The sequence below is a fragment of the Chiloscyllium punctatum genome, chromosome 8 (genome assembly GCF_047496795.1).
Source record: "Chiloscyllium punctatum isolate Juve2018m chromosome 8, sChiPun1.3, whole genome shotgun sequence".
In the NCBI taxonomy this organism is placed as follows: domain Eukaryota; kingdom Metazoa; phylum Chordata; class Chondrichthyes; order Orectolobiformes; family Hemiscylliidae; genus Chiloscyllium; species Chiloscyllium punctatum.
In genome coordinates this window covers 66,145,816-66,171,535 of record NC_092746.1, presented here as the reverse complement: position 1 = coordinate 66,171,535, position 25,720 = coordinate 66,145,816, and the positions used below count along the sequence as shown (strand labels likewise).

At 37.0% G+C, this 25,720-nt stretch overlaps 1 protein-coding gene across 4 annotated transcripts in view; it reads left to right on the top strand.

Moving 5' to 3' along the window:
* Positions 1-25,720, top strand: part of ankrd28b (ankyrin repeat domain 28b) — a 212,250-nt gene that overhangs the window by 126,500 nt on the left and 60,030 nt on the right. For all 4 annotated transcript variants that reach the window (XM_072575703.1, XM_072575701.1, XM_072575702.1 and 1 more), the window contains 6 exons: positions 2,230-2,430; positions 7,031-7,118; positions 8,079-8,221; positions 10,560-10,772; positions 23,236-23,314; positions 25,290-25,404. In XM_072575703.1, coding sequence (XP_072431804.1) covers positions 7,031-7,118; positions 8,079-8,221; positions 10,560-10,772; positions 23,236-23,314; positions 25,290-25,404 — 638 coding nt within the window. In that variant the 5' untranslated portion in view covers positions 2,230-2,430. The remainder of the gene's footprint in view (positions 1-2,229; positions 2,431-7,030; positions 7,119-8,078; positions 8,222-10,559; positions 10,773-23,235; positions 23,315-25,289; positions 25,405-25,720) is intronic.

The following is a 25,720-nucleotide window of genomic DNA, read 5'->3' as shown; positions in this document are numbered from 1 at the left end:
ATTGTATCAAGAGGCAGTCAACGCAATTATAAAATGTCTCTGTCAGGAGAGCAAAGAGCTTAGTTTGGTATTTCCTGCAAGGTTTATATCAACATAAGGTACTTTGCAAGAAGTGATGGTTATTGAAGCTTCACTAAAATATAAAATGATGCAAGCAAATTGGATGACTCCATTTGAAGTTTAGCCAAATTGACTCTGGTGCTGTAATTACTATGGTAAATCAAAATGGACATGTAAATAAGTCCAACAATGTAGCTCGGTCTGATAAGATTATAACTGGATCATTTAATTTTGTTGTTTTTATATTATTGATTGACCCACTGTGGTTATATAGGGGTGAACTTAGGTTATTTAGCTTAAATAAACTAATGCAACTAGTTTCTGTTTAGTAGTTTGAATTGATGCTAGTTTGGTGCCTGCTCTTTTTGAAATGATTATTCTATTGCTGCGTTTTGTTTTAATTTCCAGATTAAGTGGTTTTGCTATGGGTTTAAGTTATGCATTAGAATAAGATCTATACCCATCTATGGAACCTAAACCTGTCCTTGTGCTTAAGGAAATGATATTTTTGTTAAAAAGACTGATTCCCTTTTTATGTAAATTATCTGTAAATAATTCATATGGGACCACTGCTGTTTGTCATTTTTATAAATGACTTGGATGCAGGCATAAGTGGATAGATTAGTAAATTTGCAGATGACACTAAAGTAGTGGAGCAGTGGACAGTTTGGAAAATGTTACAGGTTGCAGGGGGACTTGGATAAACTGCAGAATTGGGCTGAGAGGTGGCAAATAGAAAATGCAGCTAAATGTGAGGTGACGCACTTTAGGAAGAATAACAGGAAGGCAGAGTACTGGGTCAATGGAAAGATTGTTGGTAGTATGGATGTGCAGGGGGATCTTGGAGTCCATGTGCATTGATTCCTGAAAGTTGCCACCCAAGTTGATAGTGCTGTTAAGAAGGCATACAATATGTTAGGTTTCATTGGTAGAGAGACTGAATTCCAGAGCCGCAATGTCATGCTGCAACTATACAAAAATGCTAGTGCGGCCACACTTGGAATATTGTGTACAGTTCTGGTCGCCCCATTACAAAAAGGGATGTGGACGCATTGGAAAAGGTGCAGAGGATATTTACCAGATGTTGCCTGGTCTGGAGGGAAAGTCATATGAAGAAAGGCTGAAAGGTTTGGGTCTGTTCTCATTGGGGAGAAGAAGGCTAAGAGGGGATTTGATAGAGACATACAAGATGATCAGAGGATTAAGTAGGGTAGACAGTGAAAGTCTTTTTCTTAGGATGATGACATCAGTTTGTACGAGGGGGCATAACTACAAATTGAGGGGTGATAGATTTAAGATATATGTCAGAGGCAGGTTCTTTACTCCGAGAGTGGTCAGGGCGTGGAATGCCTTTACTGCCAATGTAGTTAACTCAGCCACATTAGGGAGATTTGAACAATCCTTGGATAAGCACATGGATGATGATGGGATAGTGCAGGGAATGAATAGTTCACAGGTCAGCGCAACATTGAGGGCCGAAGAGCCTCTTCTGCGCTGTATTGTTCTATGTTCTATGAGTGACTTCAGTTTATTTTACATGCTTTTACAATGTCAAGTTGATTCAACTTCCAAATGCTAACCTTATAAGAAAAGGATGAGTACATAATATTTCAGTTACTTTGATAAAGGGTTAATTATTTCAATTCAGTATGTTGTGTCTTTTCCTCTATAATTTAGAAACAAAATAAGAAATTCCCCAGTGTTGTTCTCAAATAATTTGAACAGATGCATTAACTACATAGCATTCTTAAAGAGCTAAAATCTGAATTTAAATTACCTTGGTGCAAAGTGCTATTATACCTTACTAATGATTTAAACGCATGTTTTTCGGGAAGTCAGATATTGGCTAATATATCTGTACTATTCGCCTTTTTCCATTATTGCAGTAACTCAGTGGAAATGTGTTCACGACTTTGCTATCTGATCTACCTGGAATGTTGATTTTAAAAGCTTGATTTCAGGTGAAATAAGTCAGCGAGGAGGGAGATCTACTCCACCAGATGTTGAAGATTTTGAGAACAGTAGCTATAAGGGTGAAAAAAGTGTTGAAAAATATTTTTAATATTTAGCCTAAGTGATCAGCTCTACATATATGTATGTTCGAGTGGTTTTACTTCGCTTACATATTGTATGCTCTAATTCTCTGTTTAATTATTTATTTTGATTTAGGATGCAGTTCAGGTGCTTTTGAAGCATTCAGCTGATGTAAATGCTCGTGACAAAAACTGGCAGACTCCTTTACACATTGCTGCTGCAAACAAGGCTGTGAAGTGCGCCGAAGCTCTCGTTCCCCTTTTAAGTAATGTAAATGTCTCCGACCGAGCAGGGAGAACTGCTTTACACCATGCTGCCTTCAGTGGGCATGTAGAGGTATTCTATTAAAGCTATTTTAAAGTGGGTTGAAGTTGAATCGTTGGGATTACTTGTCTTTTTCCTTAATTAAAAGTAACATCTTTTTCATGTTGCAAAATATCTAATTCATAAATTATTTATTTTAGAATGTTATTTTTGTTCTAGGATTTATAATTTTAGCTGGTGCCTACTCTATATCCACCCAGATGCCTTTTAAATGAGCTTCCTCTAGTAGCTCATTCCATTCACAAACCACCCTCTTTTTGAAAAGGTTACCCATTAGGTCCCTTTTAATTCTTTCCCCCTCATCTTAATTCTATAACCTCTAGTTCAGGACTCCTTCCCCCCCCACCCCCCCACCCGCCAGGGAAAAGACCTTGTCTATTTACCCTATCCATGCTCCTCATGATTTTATAAGCCTCTATAAGGTCACCCCTCAGCCTCCGACGCTCCAGGGAAATCAGCCCCAGCCTATTCAGCCTTTCCCTATAGCTTAAATCCTCCAACCCTGGCAACATCATTGTAAATCTTTTCTGAACACTCTCAAGTTTCACAACATCCTTCCGATAGGAGGGAGACCAGAATTGCATACAGTATTGCAAAAGTGGTCTAACCAATATCTTGTGCAGCCACAAATGACCTCTCAACTCCTATACTCAATGCTCTGACCAATAAAGGAAAGCAGATCAAACACCTTCTTCACTATCCTACCTACCTGCGACTCCACTTTCAAGGAGCTATGAACCTGCACTTTAAGGTCTCTTTGTTCAGCAACACTCCCCAGGAAATTAGCATGACTGCTTTTGTTTTCTATGTTACATGGCCAAGACAAGCTGCCAATAAGAAATATATCAGGATGTATAAGCACCAGCGAGATGGAAAACAAACATTAAGCAACGGCAAGATGATGAAAAGGGTCAAAGAATCCTGTACAAGGTGGAATAGAAAGAGAGAAACAAATGATTCAAGAAAATTTCTAACTAGGATTCAAAACTTTCACTGAATTGGTTACAGATATTGAGCATTAAAGCTCCATCACAAGTGATTTAATATGTTGTAAGAAAGAAACAGATTTGTGACAGTATTTTCCACATAAAGAGGTCAAAAGCAGAAATAATGAACTTGATTGACACCGCAAAAGAAATGGATGAAAACAACCATTCAGTAACTAGTTAGGTTCAATATGGCAACTTAGCATACTACAGTGACAACAAAGGCATTACATATTACATCCATCATGCAGTAAATGCCAGGATGTGGTACATGTTTTTTAAAATAATAAAAATTAGATTCCTTTAGAAGAAATACACAATTTAAATTATGGCTTTTATTGTTGTTTCATTTCATAGTGATAGTGTTGAGTGTTTGTGATACGAAGATGAGCAGATCTACCATGCCATATTTCTTTTTTAAACAAGGGATGACATGGTCTCAGAACTGTAAGTGCACAAGCAAGGCTAAAACGTTGTGTGTGGATTGCAGGAGCAAAGAGTAAGGAGACATGAGGGAGAGGAAACGGTGGGAAAGGAAAGGAGAGCATTGGAATGAGAGAGTAAGGAGAGAGTGTGACATATGGAAGGTTGAGGAGCAGAGGAATAAGGAGCAAGATAATGGAGAATGGGATGCTGAAGAGAGGCACTTGAACAGACATGAGGCAGGAGAGAAAAAGAAGCAGCAAGTTAAATAAGTGAATGAGAGAGAAAAAAAAGGCGGAGAATTACAGCAGAGGAGTTTCTTCATGAAAGCATATTTATGTAGTACCTTTAACAAATTAAACCAGCTCATGCCACTTCCTAGGAGTATTATGAAACAAAATATGTCACTGAGTCAAATTAGAAAATTTTAGGCCAGGTGACCAAAAGCTTGCTGTTGTAAGAACTCATGAGATGGTGGAACGAAGATGGACTCTCTTTCAGTTATACCTTTTTTATTCTGAGATATTCAAAATGGTGCCAGATTGAGGCAACACCTGAAGCTTTTGTTATGATGCTGCTTCTTTAGCAAGGTTATGCTGTCCTTGGCTTTTTTTTTTCCAGAGAGTTTGCTAAAGCAGTCATTCCGAAAAGTCTAGGTTTGAAGGGTTTTAGGGCCAGTTTGTTTATAGCTAACAAATACTGTCTCAGACAAAAGGCTTTCATGTTTTAAATAAAACCTGTACAATGAAAAGAGAGTGGCCAGTTCTCCCAGCTCAGCTTTCTCCAGTTTGGTTTGGTTTTTAGCAGTCTCTCTGTTCAGTGAAAGCAGTCAGGCAGTTTTGAGGCTGCTGGTCCAAGAAACAGATACATGGAAGAAGGTGTATATAGCCAAAGAATTAGAGACATGTAGTTTGTTCCAGTAAAAGATGAGTTGCTCATCTGGTTTTACAGAATTAAGCAGCTCCTTTGAATTGATAGGCAGTTACTTTTTATTTCTCTACCTTAGAAATTTTCATTACCATGAAAATGGATGGTGCTTAGCGAGGGTCATTGTTTTGAGCTTTTTCTGTGAATTCAGTTCAGATTTAGTCAGCAGGTAAAACTTTGTAATGTTTGGAAAAGTAGTCAAGAGACTGTCAATTTTGACTCTTGTAGAGCTTGTAGTTCCTTGAAATTTGAAAGATAAAGCAATATCAACACCTGAAATATAGCAAGTGATGGATATATTGTCCATGATGCAGTCCGTCTTTGGGAACTAGTATTCAGTATGAGACTCAAGTTGGAAAGGGCAAAAAAAAATTGGAAGATTTATTTAGTTGGAAACTAAAGAACAAATTCTGCTGTTATCCTCAGTGAAAGACGCTTAACCTTGTGCGTTTGGAAATTGTTTGCAGTTTGAAGCCATATCAGCAGGACACTGGAAATCAAGTTCTGTAGAAAGGTCACTGGACTGAAAACGTTAACTCTGCTTTCTCTCCACAGATGCTGCCAGACCTGCTGAGCTTTTCCTGCAATTTGTGTTTTCTGATTTTCAGCATCCACATTTCTTTGCTTTCCAATACTAAACAAAAACAATGGTGTTTTCTGATATTGTAAGTTTCTTCATGGGCACCACCTAGAGGTTGTGCTGAAAGCACAAAATCAAGAGGTCACGAAAGAAACTAGACAGTCATTTAGCTAAAAGCATTTAGAAGGACTACCTGTGAAATCTCATACTTTGGAGAAAGTATAGAATACTGAGGAGAAATCAGAATGAACGTTGAGAGCTTTAATTTACCTTTTCAGTTCATTCAGGAAAGCCTTTTGTAATTTCATAAGATAAGTGGAACTCCTGGTTTGTGTAGGAGGCAAGTGAGAGTGAGTCAATAATGGAACCAAGGTTATGGCTTTGAGTCTTTATAAATTGCTAAGGTGTTAAGTTAATAGAATTTAGTTTGTTTACTTTTGATATATAACAAAGTTTATTTTTTGCTAATGAAAGTAATGGCGTAGGTCGATTGGTTAATTGCTGGGTCATCCGATTCCTTTTTTTTCCCAAATTTTTCCAAAGTTCTTACTGATGTGTTGAAAGCATTGATGCTATTATTTAATTGAACAGGCTTGTACTTAATGCAATAAATATCTGGTTTGAAGTACATAATTGTTTGAGTGTGACCTTGTTAAATAAACACTTGAAGTAATAGAATCCTCAAATAAGTCAGTACTGAAACAGTATGTCAAACGTTCAAAACGGTGGTAAAATCACTTTTTTAAGGAGAAGTCTCAGCATTGAGCCCTAGTTCAGATAAAATTGAAATGCCATTTTAAAAGTGTAAATGTTAACAATTCAGGAAATTTTACAAGGCCACACTCAGAATATTGCATATTATAATTTAGGTGTTACAGAAAAATTGTTTTTTTGCACCAGCCTTTTTTTAAATTCATTTTTGGGATTTGGATGTTGCTGGTTGGGTCAATATTTATTTCCCATCTCTAATTGCCCTTGAGAAGGTGGTGGTCAGCTACATCTTGAACAGTTGAAATCCTTGTGGTATCAGGATTTCCACAGGACTGCTAAAGAGGAAGTTCCAGGATATTGACCCAGCAAAAGTGAAGGAAGATTTTTAACATACGACTTCACACTGTCATGATGATTCGGTGTTGAAAATACCACATGCTGGCTTCATGAGCCATGGTTGTATGTGCCAATTACCCTGAACATTTCCCCCATATTTTAATTTTGAAACCAATTTATCAATAGGTTATTATAACTATGTAAGATAAATTCTGAAGGGGGGTTGGCCTCTTGTGGCACGGTGGTAGCATCCCTACCTCTGAGACAGGAGACCTGGGTTCTAGTCCCACGTGCCTCTGAGGTGTGTCTCAGCCTGTCTGAGTAGGTAGAATAAAAGTATCCATAAGATGAATTATCATGTCTTCCAGGACACACTGTCTCAGAAGTGAAGGAGCTTAAGTACTGATTTCCTCAGATGACTTTGGAAATTGCACTTCATGTTTTGGACACATAGTACTTGATGTAACACTTTAATTGTTTTCCAAATTGAAAAGTATTGCAGTTCTGTTGAAAGGATCATTGATTATATATTGAAGCATTCTTAGTTATAGAACAGATGTTTGCAAATTATTTGAACTAAAGTTAACTTGAGAAAGCATTACATACTGTGTAAGAAACAAACTTGAATTCAATTAAAAATGTTTTCCAGATGGTTAGCTTGCTTCTATCCCGAGGTGCCAACATCAATGCTTTTGATAAGAAAGATCGACGTGCAATTCACTGGGCTGCGTACATGGGTATTGTACTGTTTTTCATATTCTGTTGATTAAGTTTTCACAAGTATTATTCTGTTTGCTTTTAAGTCATAGTTTCTTGTAAAAATTGCAGAAGTGCAACAGTTTGGGGGGTGGTATTGGAGGGGTTTGAAATGATGTAGTTAGGCAATCGAAAGAATTTTATGTTTCAAGGGTGGGCGCAGCAGGATTATGAGTAGGTTACAAGCTGAACTCTAGTAAATTGTGCTCCAAATAAATATAATTGTGTAATTCAAGGTACATGTTGAGTTGCTTTTCCTTTGTATGTCAATAATAAAAATGGTGATTGGTCACCATTGTGCTTCCATGTGGCTTTGGGTGTAATATGAGTCATCATTCTATTATAATCCTACTTTCTCTCCCTCCAGCTAATCCAAAGTGATTAGAATTTTTTTAACAAATTCCCTTCAAATGCTTATCTCAACTAAACAGTACGAAAATAAAAAAAATCTCAAGGTCTCTTGGTGAGATTAAAAGCAAATTCAGCAATGCATATCTGCTTTTAAATCTTTACAAGTGATCATTGCTCAAGTGAAGTACATCTTTGAGATAGGGATGTCATTTAAAAACTACATCTCACCCTCAGCTTGGAAGTGGGAACTTTGTCTTTTCCCTCCACAGAAAAACTCAGTAGCCACAACATGGAACAATGTGAACTTACCTTGATTTTGTTTTTAGAATTAGCTCAAAATCTACCATTGTTTCAATAATTAATATTACAATTAACATTGAGAGCACCCACAAACAATATTGATATGTGAACTTTCAGTATATTCTCAAACTGAATTAATATGACTTGAGACTTGTGAAATTCTGTTGTAATTTTAAGGCTCAGTAATCTTTATAGATTTGATGATGTCAGATGACGGTGAGAGTTGTAATATTGATGAAAAGCCGTATGTCAGTGCTTGGATGTCATTCTTACCCTGCTGTTTTGTGTAGGCCACATCGAGGTGATCAAACTGCTGGTAGCACATGGAGCTGAAGTGACATGCAAGGATAAGAAAGCTTATACACCACTTCATGCTGCAGCTTCCAGTGGAATGCTTAGTGTAGTCAAGTACCTGTTAGATCTTGGAGTTGATGTAAGTTAACTTAGTTTTTCACTTGAATCTTTAAAAATTATCCAGCTCTGTGTTTATTTATCTTTATGTAATGCATTTATAGATAAGAATTTCTACTGCTATTGATATTAACACCAAATTTTAATGAAACTTGTGAAGTATGTTCCTCAAAAGGTACTAGATTTCTTTTTTTAAAAATAAACATTAGCAGTTATCCATGAACATTGTTTACATATTTCTCAGAGGGAATACCATCTCAGTGGGATCTTTTCTCAGTTGAGTTTTTCACAAGACTGATTTTCTTGCTATCAGTTTTTTTTGAAAATGGTAGCTATGACCAAACATTAGGATCTATGTCTGAACATGAGCTGTTATTTAGGTTCGTCCTTTTTTTCTCATTTGGTTTTTAAAACCTTTTCGAAATGTTACCTGTTTTGATGGTGAAACTTGAAATTGACAGTTTGTATCATAGACTCTGAGATTTAGCTTAATTTTTAATATGGGAAAATGTTATGTGGTTTATTTTGTATTGTGTTTGCATGAAAATATTTTGTTTGTGGTAGGCCCCTCTCGATCAATAAGTTGTATGTGGAAATTGCTTCATGCTTGCTGTTAACTCAGATGCAAAAAGCTATGCAAACCTTTATGTGGTTTAATACATATCGATCAAAATGCTGAAAATCTGACTTTTGCTTTATTATCTCAAGGGAATGTGAGCAGCACTAGATAGGCCAGTGTTTATTGTTCATCCATAATTGCCTTGGAGAAGGTGGCTTTGAGCTGCTGCCTTGAAGTGCTACGGTCCTTCAAGTGTAGGAATCCTCAAAGTGCTCTTGAGAAAGGAGTTCCCTGGTTTTGACCCAGTGACAATGAAGGACTGAAGATACAGTTCCGAGTCAGGATTGTATATGACTTGAAGGGAAAATAATTGATCTTCTAATGCATCTGCTGCCCTGGTCCTTCTCGATGGTAGAGGTCATGGTTTTGAAATGGATTTGCAGAGGAAGGTTGATGAGTTGCTGCATTGCATTTTGTAGATGGTACACAAAGCTGCTGTGCATCGGTGTAGAAGGGAGTGAATGTTTAAGGTTGTGAATGGGGTGCCAATCAAGTGGGCTCATTGTCTTGAATGGTGTCAGGTTTCTTGAGTATTATTTGAACTGCACCTCTCCAGGCAAGTGGAGAATGCTGCATGATAGTCCTGACTTGTGCCTTATAAATAGGTACCTGTGTGGACACGTCCTCGGGCAACAGGAGGTAATCTCAAAATTTCTAGCCTCTGACTTACAGCCATAATATGCATATGACAAGTCCAGTTTTTGGTCAGTGATATTCCCCTTTCCATTGGGATATTGATAGTGGAGAAATTCAATGATGGTAATCACTTTGAATTTCAAATAGAAACACTGAAAGTCATCAATTAAAAATATTGACTCTGATTCCTTATCCACAAACTCTGCCTGATTAGCTGAATGTTCCTTCTGTAAAACATATTTGAATTATATTTGCATATTATAAGATATATTCTATCTTTGAAAAGAGACTTAGAGTTATATTCAAGTGCTGGATGATATGAGTGTGTGCTTTCCTTTACACAGTTTTCCATAGTTTCTTCTTTCTGGAGATCTCAACCAATCTAAACTTTTTATTTGGCTTTATTTAATTGTCATTCTTTAAATAGCTGCATATTTCCCCAGGTCAATTTGAAATGTCCAACTTTTTTCCATATTTTTGTATAACTTAACATCGATAACTTGCAGATAATCATAATATCCAATAAAATAAGCATGGAATTTACAAAATAAATAGTTTGAAATAAAATATAACTGCAACTATTAAATTAGATTAACGTTTCCCTAGAAAGTTAGCAGTTCATTGGACTGCACAATGAATTGCTAACACAATTTGCTGATAGTGCAAATATTTCTGATGATTTCTAAAATTTTATATCTGTTTCTTTAGCACCTTTAGACATGATATTTTACAAGCTTTGCCTCCCTAATCCTGCAGCCTCCGCATCAGACCTTCGTTGTACAATGGGACGTTAAATATATTTGATGCACCAACGTTTTAAAAGTAAAGACCTTACCTTAACCTGTATCAATCACATGCCTAATGGATGACAATTTCCAATTGGACACAAAACACTCAATTTAGGGGACCAAAACTGGGTAAAATTAACAAAAAGTGTTATGAATGTTGATTGATGCAGAACTACCAGATGCCACTACAGGGAAAACCAAAATTTCTCCAGATTGCGGACCAGAGTATGCCAGATTAGGGATGTACCACCTGTAATAGCAATGCAAGTATATTGATTGACAGCACAGTGCTTAATTACCGTTATGTACTTCCACAGATTAATGAACCAAATGCATATGGAAATACTCCTCTTCATGTGGCCTGTTACAATGGCCAGGATGTAGTTGTGAATGAGCTCATTGACTGTGGAGCAAATGTTAACCAAGTGAATGAGAAAGGCTTTACTCCACTGCACTTCGCTGCTGCTTCAACACATGGTGCACTGTGTTTAGAACTCTTGGTCAGTAATGGGGCAGAAGTGAACATTAAGGTAAGGGGGAAAAATGTGCAATGTTAGTAAATAAGAATAAAATTTACCAACTTTTTAATATTGAGAACTGTTAAATTAAGTGGATCATTTGATAAGAGTAATTTCTATTCTCCTACATATAGAGTGTACATCTTTCATTTTAAATCTTATTCTTAAATGAGGGTTGGATGTCTGAATTGTAAATATAATTAGCTTTCAAGGATCAGTGCAAATATCTGTGAAAGTTAACTGCAAGTTGTCAAGTCTTTAGTTTGTTTAAGGTTGTGACTAAAGAGGATCTACTTTTCTAATTCAGTAACATATTTCATATCCTTTAAAATAGGTCAATCGATATATTGTTTAATATATTGTGTTATGATAAATATTGGCAACAGTTACACTTCAGTTTTGGAATCAGCAATGGATCTGTAAAAAGTCGAAAAGGTCCCCTCAGCCTCCAATTTCTGTAAACACAAAATCTTCATTAACCTTTTCCTTGACAAGATTTTTATGCAGATTATTTCCACTCTACTGCACTCACCTCTCCCAGCAAAGCCTATTTAAATCTGTTAAATATGGGTTCTACCTCCTCCACGAGACAGTATTGGTCAAAAGTTATCAATACTGTTTAACATTCTGTTTTCATTTTGGCAGTATTGACAATTTCAGTATAGTCCAGGGCTTCCACTCTATGGCATCATCTGGTTTGCTATTGCTCAGCTGCAATGACAGCTGAGATGTTATATTTTGGTAGGAAGAATATAGCAGTTAAATATTCCCTGGTCCATAAATCCAAATAGAGTAGAGAGATAAAGTGATTCAGGAATACATAGAAAAATCACTAAAAACAACTGTGCTTTTTAATAAAATTACAAACTGGGAGACCAAGCACAGCAGTTCATTTAGAGTCATAGCATAAAAAATGGCCCTTCAGCCTATTGAGTCTGCACCAGTCAATATCAAGCATCTAACTGTTTTAATCCATCATCTAGCACTTGGCCATAGCCTTGCATGTCTTGGCATCGCAAGTGCACATCTAAATACTAATGTTACAAAGGTTTCTGCCTGTACCATCCTTACCGTCAGTAAGTTCCATGTTCCCACCATCTGAGAGAATAAGTTTTTCCTCCTATATCTCCTCTAAGCTTCCTGCCCCTTACTTTAAATCTGTGCCCACGATCATTGATCCCTCAGCATCAAAAGGTTAAGTTCTTTTTTGCCTATCCTATTAGAAATAGGAATAGCAGTAGACTATTCAGCTCTTTGAGCCTGCTCTGCCATTTAGTAGAATCATGGCTGATCTCTGCCTCTCATAATTTTACACATCTAAAATCCTATCTCCCCTCAGTCTTCTCTGCTCCAACAAAACAAACCCAGTCTATCTAATCTCTGTTCATAAGGAAAACTCTCCAGCACAGGTAATATCCTGATAAATCTCCTCTGCACCTCTCTAGTGCAGTTGAATCCATCCTATGTTGAGGATTCCAGAACTGTGCACAGTATTCTAGCTTTCTCTTTTATGGTTCCAACATAACATCTCTGCTCTTAAACTCTATGCCTCAGCTAATAAAAGCAAGTATCCCAAAAGCCTTCTTTAACCACTTTATCTATCTGTTCCCCAACAGGACTGGTGCACATGCACACCACAGTCCCTCTGTTCCTCACTACTTTTCAGGGTCCTTCCATTTATTATGTATTTCCTTACCTTGTTTATCCTGCTCAAGTGCATCACCTCACATTTATTTCTGGAGAGATGGAATTGAAAAGCAGATACAGTATATTGTTGAATTTGATTCTAACACTGTACAGACCATATCTGGGGAGTACTGGATACAGGTCAGAAGCCAAGAGCCTTGCAGCAAGTAACATGCCTCCATCATCTACAATGCACAAGCCAGGAGTATACTGGAATACTCGCCACTTGTCTGGATAAATGCACACTAAAAACATTCAAGAAACTTGACACCATCCAGGACAAAGCAAGCTGCTTGATTGGCACCACATCTACAAACATTCAGTCACTCCACCACTGACATTCAATTGCAGCAGTGATTACTATCTACAAGATGCAGTGCAAAAATTCACTAAGACTCTTTGACAGCACCTCCTAAATCCATGACCACTGCCACCTAGAAGGAAAAGGGCTGCAGATACATGGGAGCACCACCACCTGCAATTCTGTTTAAAGCCATTCACCATCCTGATGTCGAAATATATCTCTGCTCCTTCAGTGACACTATGTCAAAATCCTGGACTCCTTCCCTATTGAGGATCCACCAAATGGGCTACGACAATTCAAAAAGCCAACTTACCATCAAATTCTCAAGGGCAGTTAGGGATGTGCAACAAATGCTGATCCAGTGACATCAGGGGAATGAATAAAAATTTCTGTTCTCCATGGAAGAGGAAGGATAATGAGTTGCAGAGTAGGTGCACAAAAATGGGATGACGTAATCTTTCAGTTCTCACGTTTATCAGGAAAGGTGAATAGGCTGGGGCCTGAGTCTCCATACTATTTTCTCCCTTTATAGAGATGCTGTTTCGAGTTGTTAGATGGAGGTTGGAAACCAAAGCTAGGGACTAATAGAATAGTCACAAATAAATCCTGTAGGGAGTTTCAGAGAAATGTCTTTACTTAAAGATGAGCAGAATATGGAACTTGTTACCACCAAAGTAGTTGAACTAAATAGCAAAGATGCAATCAAGAGGAACCAGGGCAAACTGATGAAGTAAAAGAGCAGAGTTAAATGAAGAGAATGCTGGAATGTGAGTGTGATGCAACAAATGTCACCATAGACCATTGATGTGAATGGCCTGTTTCTGTGCACCAAAATCTGTGTAGTCAACAGGCCACCAAAATGTGTTCCTATTCAATATCCACATGTTGACTGTCGCCATGTTGCGAGGTTCCACCCTTGTATTTCTCCTAATCCTCAATTTTGAGCTTCCTATCAACAGTGCTTGCTGTTAATATGGAGCCAACTTCCACCTAGCTTAACCATTGCATTGCAATCATCAGCTCCTTGACTAATGTTATTATGCTTGTTTGCTACTGCTGTGAATCATATAGAACTTTATTAAACAGGAAGTATCTTTGCTTCTTGATTCCTTCCCTTCCTCAAACTGAAATCAACCGTGCTAAGCTGCACATTCCCTTTTTGTTTTGAGCTGATCTTCAAAGCTCAGGTGTAGTCCGTCCTCTGATATCCAGTTCCAATTTGAACTTTAGGACCTGTATGAAATCATGGTTTCAAAGCTTGTACCTTTCAAGACAAGCTCTAATTATGAAGTAAAACTGACTCCCAGTTGCTAAGGAAACTAAGGCGGAAACTGAAATTGCAAATAAAACTTCTGGTTGAAATCATAGAAAAGCTCTCAGAGCTCAGTAGGTAATGAATCCAGTGATGCAAATCAAGAAGATAAAGGCGAAGTGCAGAAGCAAAAGGTAAGCAAAGATATAGTTGCTGTAAGTGTTTCTGTTACTTGAAGATAAGATTGTATTGAAGATACCATCCAGACTGTTGTAAACAGAGTTGGTGAAGCTCTGCAGACATGTCCTGTTTTTGGCGAAGTCTGTGTCTGGGCAGTCCAACTTGGCTATGTGCTGCTCTCACTTAAGGATCATGTTAAATCACTGAAGAAGAATTGAAAACATTTGTGAGGAAGACAGAGTTTTGAAGAATGTTGTGACTGGATTTGATGACATTTGGCTGAATGGACTACAAGCCAATTCATGAGATCCGTCTTAGTTCTGTTTGGCATTTAATTTATAATTTATAGTTTACAGTCATCCATATTTTGCCTGATAATTTACGCTGATTCTACTATATAGAATATAGTTACCTAAAATTGAATAAAGCAAGGCCTAGGAGAGTAAGGCACACAAGGTGCAAAACACTGGGGCCTGTCCCAGAAGTGGGGAAGGTAGGCTCAAGCTCATTTCAAAGATAATAATTTTTGCTTTTACTAAACAAATCAGAAATGGTCTTAGTCTTTGGAGAGAAAATTTACTCCATATACTTCTGGACAAATCCCAGAGCTGATTTGAACAAACATGAGCCCTGTGTCCAGTGCAGGTAGGTTTAGATTGTTACTCAAATACTGCTTTTCCATGAATCAACAGGCTCTGGGCATAGGCTATTTATGACTTCACAGGAAACAGATGGGACACTACTGTCTGCACAGATGTGCACCAATTGGTCGAGCTCCATCATAAGGCCCTGACCCTGCTAGAGCAGATGCAAATGCATACAGATGGGTCTGGACTAACTCCAGTGATAATGATAAAGCTGTAGAGAGCACACTTCAATGTGATTATGTGACACTTGGGTTTGAGCAGTGCTAAAGTGTTCTGTGTCATTGAAAGGAGCAATGGAACAGGTGAGAAAACGAGATCAGGAGAAAGGGCAATATCACCTTGCTATTTGTGAAAGTGGGACAGTGTGGGTAACATCCACAATTGATTTTTCTTCTGGGATGGCATTTGTTGGTGGGTGCGGGTGCAGGAATAAGGGTGCTAGGAAGAGGGGAAGGACTGGAGCCTGTGATCTCTCTCCCAACCCTGCTATTTAGTTTTTGCCTTGTTTGACTCTTGTGTAGTAGGATTCTTTCATTGTTAACTGCAAAATCTTAGTACTTCATCCTTTTAGTACATAATTGGGAGTTTGGATTTCTTTTTGACAAAACAAAAGGTCGAGCACAACAACCTATAGAGCATCCATTAGAGTACAGCTCCACCAGAACCAAAACTCTACTTCACCTCCAAGCTTGATTTCTCCAGTGCCTTATGCAATGCTTTTCACTTAAACTGTAACTCATCCAGTACTTGACTGCCTCTATCTTAGTTTAGATCAGAGTGGTGCTGGAAAAGCACAGCAGGTCAAGCAGCATCCAAGGAGCAGGAAAATTGCCGTTTCGAGCAAAAGCCCTTCATCAGGAATCCTCCATCTTATCCTATTTTGTATGGTTTTCCTAAAAACATAGTAGTGCATATATTTAAAATTGTAAATTTGATAATTCTGTGAAGGATGTCAATATTGAGCCAGGAAATATTTGTTGAATGTAGCATAGAATCGATGTTCCTTTGCTTTGCTGCAGCAATATCTCAATTCCAACTTTTGATGCGTGCTGTAATTTTACCAGGCTGAATCTTCTGTTTCCTCCAGTAGCTGTTTGTGTCAACTTGTGTTGAGGGTTTTTCATTTTGTTTTATGAAATCCTTGGTTGAAACCACATTGAAAATATTTAAACATAATGTGAGGACAGAGATGAGACTTGAATCTGTGGCCTGAAACTGAATCAAAACTTTAGTCCTAAAAATGGAAACAGTGAGATAAAGCACCAGTTCTTGTATCTTATGTTTGCTTAAATTTAAAAGCAAAATCAATTCATTTTGTGTTGAAAATTAAATCGATGTCATTAAAAAGAACAATAAAACTTTCATTATGTAACCTCTTTCATTTCTTCAGGGTGTGTGAAGCACTTTGCACCAAATCGGTTTATTTCTCAAATAATGATTACTTTAATGTTGGCAAACACGGGAGCTAAGATAGACCAACAAAAACAGCGGTCAATATCAACAACAGCAAGATGACGAACGACTGAATAATCTATTTTTAATAAAGCTAGTTGAGGAAATGCCAGCACTCCATAAGATCTCCCTGTTCTTTAAATAGCCCATAGGATCTTTTACATTCACTAAAATGCAGTGTCTTTGACAATGCAACAATCTTTGAATGAGTTGTCAACACAAATTATGTAGTCAAATCTCATAGGATTGAACGGATAAATGAAATATAAAATTACCACTATTGATCTAAAGCTGGCATCTTATTTAATATTAAAATCTTATGTCTGGCATGCATCTATTATATGTCTGGTAGCTGATTGGTTCATCATATCCATTAGTGGTTAAGTCTGCCCTTCCCAACAACTGCTATGTTGAAATCATTCTGGTTTATTTTGTTTCCCAACACTTCAACACTTTTATCAGCCTCAGTCTTCACTTCCATCTTCAACTTTTAAAATCCAAACTTATCTTAACAGCTGCTACTTTATTTATTTTGAGTTCTCTTACTCTTATCAATCTTGGCAATGGTTTTCCCTTAAGGTTTAGACCTTTCTCAATTGTACAAAAAGTGAAACTCTCTGCCCTGAGGTTAACTAATGCAGCGTTGGTTTAAATTAATTTCTTACCTGCTTTGTATATTGTGCTATTCCAGTTATGAGTTTTATAAGATTACTGTTTTTTGGGACACAACTCTACTTTAGGATAAAATGGACCTATTCCATCATGTGACCTATTCTGACGTCTGCCTGAAACAATCTTGGTTTATTGTTAGAAATTAAAGTGTGTCCCCATTGTTGAATGGTATTGTAGATATCTAAATTGTGGTGTGTGTGTGTTTCTTTTGTTTTAGGATTAAAAGTTTTCAGTTGAAAATACATTAAACATAACTGAAGCACTTTGAAGTCTATTATACTTAAAAGGCTGGAGTTATGTTGATTCAAGAGGTTAATAGTTGGCAAGGAGAAGAATAAAGAGGTTAATAGTTGGCAAGGTAAAGTAATTAAAATACTGGGTTTTAATGATTGCCAGAACACCTAAAACAAATGACAATTCAGATGGTAACCATGTTTACCTAATATAACCTGAATAGAAGAAAGTTATAAATAAGCAGGTGTGTAGTGTTTGAGAGGTTTGTAGTACTAGCGGTCCAAAGGGAGCTATAACTAATGTAGCTTAAAATCACCACTAAGGTCATTTTAAGGAGCCTGGAGCAGTCTATGTTGTCATGGTGATGAGTAGAATTTAAGAAGATGCTCTGGATTCAGTTTATTTGGGAATTTATTTGCGAAAGAGGAGTCAGTTCTCGTTTGGAGCCAGCCAGTGCTGAAGCAGAAGAGGTCCTGCTGCTAAGTTAAGGCTTGAGGAATATCTGTGGGTGTGGTGGTTGCATGCTGTGGAAAAAGGTTAGGACTGAAAGGAAGACCTGGGAATCATGGACGGTTCGTTGCTACTGAGAGTGAGCTGAAGGAAGTTATTAAGCAGTATTTTCAATTTAGTATTGTTGGTTTCTCTTCCAAGCTGTGGGAGCTTGTAGCTTTATTTTCTTTGCAAGTACCTGGGATCTTAAACTGTGACTACTTTAAACAAAGAAAAGATTACTGGCCCTTAATCAAATCGAAACATAAACTTGCCAATCTTGTTTACACGAGAGAGAGAATGGCAGAAATCTGTGTTCTAACAGTGAATAGACTGACGGTTTCCAAAGTTGCAGAAGAATATTGAGGATATTGGGTCGTAAACAGAAGTATATGAAATTATCTATTTATTTCCAATGTAAGAAAGAATTGAAGTTTCGAGGATAACTAATCATCATTCCATCTGGATATAAAGCTTTTTGTAGTTCATTTTACCCTGGTGATGAACTTTTGAGATGCAAAAGTACAGAGGAAGCCATTGTGATATCAGATGACAACCTTTGGTCTTTGTGGGTAGCAGTACGAGTCAAATGTGACTCAGAAGTAGGCGTCTGATTTTGCAGCACTATATGGATGGAGTCCTATACTGTCACAGATATTAGCTTGGGATTTCAAACCAAGGTCTTCTTTATACTCTGTGGCTAACATACAAAGTTCCAACAACACGACTGCAATGACTGGTAAGGTAGTTAGTATCTGTGCCTTGGCCAATATTTATCTCTCAATCAATATCACACAAAAGCAGACTATCTAGTGATCAGCACTTCTCGATTTGAGAGTTTTCTGTGTGCAAAGTAGTTGCAGCATATCGTGTTCTGGTTTGTGATCAGTAATTTTCTGATTTTTAAGTGGTTCAAATCATCCCCAGATCCCGGTTCTAGACATTGGACCTATTTAGGGAATGTGAAATGAAGAAGATAGTAGACAGGTATTTCAGGACAAAAACATCTATGCATTTATTTACAGTACAAAAGGTATGTATAACATAAGAAATATAGGTAAGTGCAATAAGCAAGGAAATTGACACCAACAACTATACACAGGGCAGCAATACTATTAAATACACATATTAGCTAGATTACACACTATTAGAACCTAGACAACAGTTTTAATTACAGAACCTTTAGTCAGGCTTCCTAACCTTGGGGTCCCAATACATTGTCACCACCTGTCTACCTCTCCCTGCTAAAGAGATCGGAACTTTAGGGTCTTGAGAGTTTCAACACGCCACTTAGGAAATGACAGTTTTTAAAGTCTGCCCGGTTCTGAGGTTCTTACGCTCAGTTTTCTCGGTTTGGAACAGGCCTGTGTCTGGTAGCTGTTGTTCGGGAAGCTCTGGTTCGCTTCTCCCTCAAAAATGTCTTTTGTTCCGATGAGGACTTTGGTTCAGGTTCCCTGCTCTTAGTTCTCGGTTTGCCCTTCGTGGTGGTTGGTTCCGAAGCTGCTTATCAGGGCTGGAAGCCCGTGTGGGAGGTTGGTGTTGAAAAAGACTCTCCGCTTGGGTGAGATCAGGGCCGGCAGTTATATAAACTGTGTGCCCCATTATCTCCCATCAAATCTGTGGTGTCAGTTGTGTTTCTGGTGTTTCTTCTGAAGTCCATTGATTTCCTGATCCTTCAGTGTATGTATGAATGGATTTTGATTGAAGTGAATGTCTGGTGTCTTTGAATGGATTTCGACTCAAGCTGAATGTCTAGTGTTTCTGTAGGTCCCATAGTGTCTGTACTAGGTAGCCCGCAGTGTAAACGTTAGTTTCAGTTATTGCAGCCTTACAAGGTGTAAATTGGAATTCCAGGTTGAACAATGGTTCCAGACAGCCATCTCAGTTCTGAGAGTTGTTTGTGTATTCTTCACAGAACTCATTCCAGTTTTCATTTACCTCTTAAAAGTTTTGGAAAGTCAGAGCTTTTGTTCAGTATTTAAGATATTGGAAAAAATTCAGAGTCTAATCCAGTATTTTAGATGTTGGGGATTTTTAATCGATCCTACAATTATTTCTGATATTTAACAGGTAACTTGTAAAGTTCATCTGTGGCTATAGACTTTTTGATTTGGTAACTTTGAAAGGTGATATATGGATGTTTTATCCGGGTTATGTTTGTCTACTAAACCCTTAAACGGCCTTTTTCATCATTGCTCAGATCAAACATTTTTGTTTAGAATTTTCCTTAGATCTATTTTTAATTAATGTAAATGTAAACTCTAGACCACCAATGTAATGAGTGGCTGTATGACAAAGGTGATGCCTAAAGTATAGTCAAACCACCTGTCATGATGCATGGCATTTTCTACAAAATTTGGGAAGGAGTTGGTGTTTTCACTGTCTGACTGCTGACAAATTTAGACATTTATTTGTGTAAGTAAAATGTTAGAGGAAAAGTTCAATATAAATTAGGATTTAGTGAATAAAAAGGAACTGCTTGGTGCATAAAACGTGCCAGATTTCTAAAAGAGCCATTCATTTTGTTCCATTATCCATCAATTTTGTACATGAATCATCTTGAAATTTTTGATTTGTTCACTCAGTGCTAATCTTAGTTCTGCTCCCACTACTTCTCTAAGTAGGGAGTTTATGTTCTAATAACCCTCAACTTTTCCTAACCTCTTGATGATTTTTTAAGTTGTGATTTATTGCTATTTGACAGTTTTTTTCCAGTTTACCTTATCAAAGTCCATTAAAAAAACTTTGAACACTTATCGAATTTACTTCTATCTAAGAAATATAGCTCAGTTTCTCTAAAACTGCTTATTCCTAGTAGCTTTTAAAAAAGTCTTTACTGCATCCATGCCAGTTTTGAAATAATTTCTAAAGTAGGATTCAAAGACTGAACATAGTCATCCATAATTTTTCAGGGATTCCCAATCACACTGAGTAGATTTAGCAGACACTTAGCTAACAGCCTGGAGAAGCAGCAATAAATATTTTTCTGGGGCTCATTCTGAATTCAAAATTGAGGAATCCCTGTAGAAATTCTACTTATGTTATAACTTATTATTTATATAGCTCTAACATTCCATTTGTATACTATATCATTTTTAAGAAAACAATGGTCTGGTATTGTAACATTTTCATAACTTCATCTTTCCATTCACAAAGATTTTATGTATCTGTGGTTTTCATTTTGTTATTGATGGGGTATGGGCTTGACTGGTCAGGCTGAATTTCTTGCCCATTCCGAGTTGTCCTTGAGAAGGTGTTGGTGAACTGTTTTTTGAACTGCTGCTCCCAACACTGCTGGGGATGGTCCACAGTGCTCCACAATGCCTAGTACTGAGGGGAAGTTCTCAGATTTTGACCCAACGACACTGAAGGAATGACAGTATATTTCCAAGTTAGAATGTTGAGTAATTTGGAGGGGAAATTGCACATGGTGGTGTTCCCATGTATCTGATACCCTTATCCTTTGCAAATGTAGTAGTGGATTTGGGTCTGTGTACAGAGTCTTGATGAATCTTTGCAGGCCATCTACTGCTAAATGTTAGTGATGGAGTGAGTTTTCTATCTAATTCCTAGTTTCTTCCTTACAGATTGTGAACAAGCTTTGGGAGTAGAGGTGAATTACTCATTGCAAGTTTCCTAGTCCCTGACCTGCTCTTGTGGCCACTATATTTATATGACTAGTCCATGTCAGTTTCTGCTCAGTGGTCACCCCCAGAATGTGTGATAGAGACACCCATCATTTCTGTTAATGTTTTACTATTTAGTGTATAGTTGTTGACTGTCAAAGTTTATTGCTCTGTCTCTTGCTGTTCTTTCATAATGTGTCAAAGCTTTTTCTAACATAATGAGTGATCTGTATTGAAGTATCTCAAAGAGAGGAGGGGCTGTAATTTTAATAGTAAAACAATGTAACCTCTCAACCCAGAATGCTTGATAATGAGTCATTTCTCAATTATACATTTGTGGTTTGAATGCCTAACCATAGGTATGTGAAACAGAAAACACCAAAGATATAAATATTTAAATCAAACATTAAAATGTGATGAAGTATTATAAAGCAGTAATAACAGCTGTTTTACTTATTCAACTACCATATCTTCTATGTTTCTGCACCCTTCATAAAACACTGATGACCCATCTGCTTGGGTCGTTTTTGTTTTAAAAAAGCAATTTCTGACAACTGATGTTTCTGACTAGTAAACTTTCGACTGAAAATATTGCTATGCTTTTAAAAGAGAATGAAATAGACTTGAAGGGAAAACATTATGGGATCATGGGGAAAAAAACAGCATAAATTGGATAGGTTTACCAAAGAACCAGTAGATGCCTAAAGCATATACCTTGCGGTATCTAGAACCTATCTGCTGCTTCTGTTAGACTGTCATACCTTTCCCTATTTCTGTATAGAGTGTTACATTAGAAATCATCAAGACACCTGGACCAGCTTTCATATCCTGAAATGATTAGGCTGATCCTCTATGCTATTTCTCTCTGACATTCCTCATATCATTTCATAATGCCATAATTATTCCAATGAACTGTATCACTTCATATAATCTCGGCCTTGTTTACTAGACCTGAAGGCTTGATTGATTTTAATTCTGATACTAACCCCAAGACTGTTTAGATGTTGAAAGCTTTACATTCTTTGGACAATTTAAGACCATAAGCCAATGAAAAATTTGAATCCAGGAATTCAGTAAATGGATTCCGCCCCCCCACTCAATTGAATTTTCTTTTACAGCAACTTGATTTCATCATGTTTTATGGATATAGCCATTTCTGGGTTTTTTTTTGAGGCAGATTTAAACTTAATTGTTTTACATAAAGTAGATTTAATTCTGTCAATGACTCTTACTTTCAGAAGTAGTTAATATTTGAAGAATATATGATGAATGTAAGAGTTAATGTGGAGGTTCAATGTCATGGTTTTGTCTGTTATTGGCATTTAAATTTCTGTTTATTATTTAGTCCTGAGGCCAATGTGTGCGCGGTTTGTCAGTTCTTTAAATGCATTGCTCACATCCAGTAAATATCCTCCAAGTTGTTTTTATTGGTGAAATCTAAGCAGTCTGTTTTCATGTAAAGGCACTGGAGATTTTTGCAATGGATGAAGTGAGACAAATAAAACTAACAGGAATATGCATCTGTTCATAGTAAAATGCAACATGACCTCAAAATATAGGTCCCAATGGTGTGTAGTAGAACCTAGAAACTTCTCATGTGGAATACCTGACCTACTTAAGAATCTCTCTTGTGGATGGGTAATTCACTGCGCATTGAGCTTTCTTCATCGCTGAATACCATCTTTTTTAGTTGAATGGTTACATTACATGGATTACCCTCTGGATAACACAGTTAAAGAAAAAAAGCTGACATTTGATTCTGTACAATATAAAGAATGAATAAGCTGTCAGTTTCAATTTTCTGGTCATTATCTATGCTAAATGATATTTAAATAATTTGTGATAATGGAAAAATAGATTGTACAGGCTATTATGTGTGTTGATATGTATTGCTGGCCTAGTGATAATGCATTTTCATTTAATTCTGATGTAGAGTAAAGATGGGAAGACTCCATTGCACATGACTGCAATTCATGGCAGATTCTCAAGGTCACAGACCATCATTCAGAATGGTAACTGACCCATTCATTAAATCAGTTATTATGCATTTCAAGACTTTAGTTGTCTATATAATCTTCCTCTGCATTTTAAATTATTCTTTTTGTATATTTAATTTTAATCTGGTATAGAGCTGATGAACAAATTGGTTCCTTATAAAATTGAGACCAGCAAGGCAGAAGAACTAGATTAAACATAGGGCCTGAGTCAGTGGCAAAGCTTTCGGTCAATTAATACAGAGGGGTTGAGCAAACCGATTTGTTGCAGTCAATTTTTTTTAAAAAATACAAATATATAAAATTGTAAGAAAAAACATTGAATATCTGGTTAATCTATGCTAGCCATGTGATAGCAATCAGAATAGTAGGCTCATTACTGTATTACAGGTCAAAGCACAGTGAATGTCTAACCTTTTAAAAGGTATGATATAATGATGCAAGATTTTTAGTGATATAAAATATAATGTTACTACTACCAATGGTGAATAAGTCTAGTTTTACTATGTATGCAGTCCCCTCTGAATTGTTTCACAAGTGTTGTTACTGGAATGATACCTTGCCCAGCTTTAGTGACCACTGCTGCTGCCAAAACCACTCATAGCTCAAGAAAAATAAATAATTTGCCCTATCCAACCTGTATAAGGCTCCTCTGATTGTTATTTTTAGGTGACATTTCCACACACAAGCTTGTATTTCCTGACCACTTAACTATAAGTTACAGCACAAAGATATCTGCAAAGTCACATTCCCTCGATGAATAATAAAGAACTTTATTGATGACGTGCAATAGAAATGATAGCTAGGTTTCTCTGAAAAACAGACCAACAGACACTGATATGTTTTCTTTAATTTTCTGCTATCACCAATCTAATCTCCTTAGCAAAATTAAAAGCAAAAGCTAATTTCTCAAAAGAAGCAATTGGAGTGCTTTAAAACTATTTCAAAGCGCATATATAATGCTTGTTATACAGAATATGAGTCCAAAGGAAAGCATATTTTTGAAGTTGGGTAATAAATGTTTCCGTTGTCTTACATTTATTAGTTGCCAAAAATAATCTTGAAGCAAGGCAACAGTTGTATCCTTACAATTTTGAGATCTGATTGGAAATAAAAGAATATGAAAACCATAGCTACCTTCAATGAATTGGAGCAATGGATATGGAGTTATGGGATAAAATTAGAATATGTAATTCTAATTACCTACAAAAACAAAAGTTGCTGGAAAAACTCAACAGGTCTGGCAGCATCTGTGAATACAAATCAGATTTAACATTTCAAGTCTGGTGACCCTTCCTCAGAACTGATGGTAGCTATTTGGCAAGGCAAGGCACCGTAGAACAAGGAAGTGGAGGTATTGGGATTTGCAGAGGGAGACCAAAATGAAGTGACATAAATGATCAGTGAAACTGGGAGGCATGAATGGTGAGGTACGTGGTGATAGTCAAAGAACTAAACAATGCACAAAGCCAAAGGATTTAAAGCATGACAAGATTTAAAAAGAGAAGCTGTCAGGGATTGAAAGGCAAGGATAATGATTTTAAATTTAATGCATTAGTTTAAATATAGCTCATAGGTGATAAGGTAAGTAGTGAGCAAGACTTACCATAGGTAGGAGAGGTTTTTTTGGGAAAGTTTAGTTTGAGGCTGAGCAATGAATCACTAGTAAGGAGAGATTAAAATAAATCGGGTTTGAAATGATGAAAGGATGAGTACTAGTTTCAATGGAGTTGAGGCAGTCTGAACACAGGTAAAAGTGTAGATGAGCAGTATATGCAAATGAAAGTAGGCTGGTTTGTTGGTATGAATCAGGAGATTTGGTTTTGCTAATGGTAAACAGTGCCAAGATTGAGTATAATTTGCTAAATTGGAAGAATTGATGAGGAAGGAATTGTGATCATTTTCTGGATAGAGAAACATCCTACAACTAAATAAAACAACCAGTCTCATGTTTATTTATATTTACGCTCATGAATTTTTTTTTCTTCTGAAGGTGCAGAAATAGATTGTGAAGATAAGAATGGTAATACTCCATTACATATAGCTGCTCGATATGGACATGAACTTCTTATAAACACTCTAATCACCAGTGGAGCAGACACTGCAAAGTGAGTAACAGTAATTGACTTTTCTGCGAGATAGTATCCGCCCAAATGCCTTTGTATGTGAGCTTAATAGAGTCAGTAGGTAGTTCAACTGTAGAAGTGTCAGAGCTGAACCCACGTTTGTCTTCATTTGAAATTTCTGTGTGGTTCAATCAGGTATACCTGGACAGTGATCAAGGTCTCTCACTTTGCCACCAGTTGAGGTATTTTGTACCTTTGCCACTGTCGTGGTTACAATTAAATAGCTCAGCACAGATTCAGTGTCTGAAGTTGACTGTCGTGTGGTTAAAGTTGCCAAGAAGAGTACTAAGATCTGGGT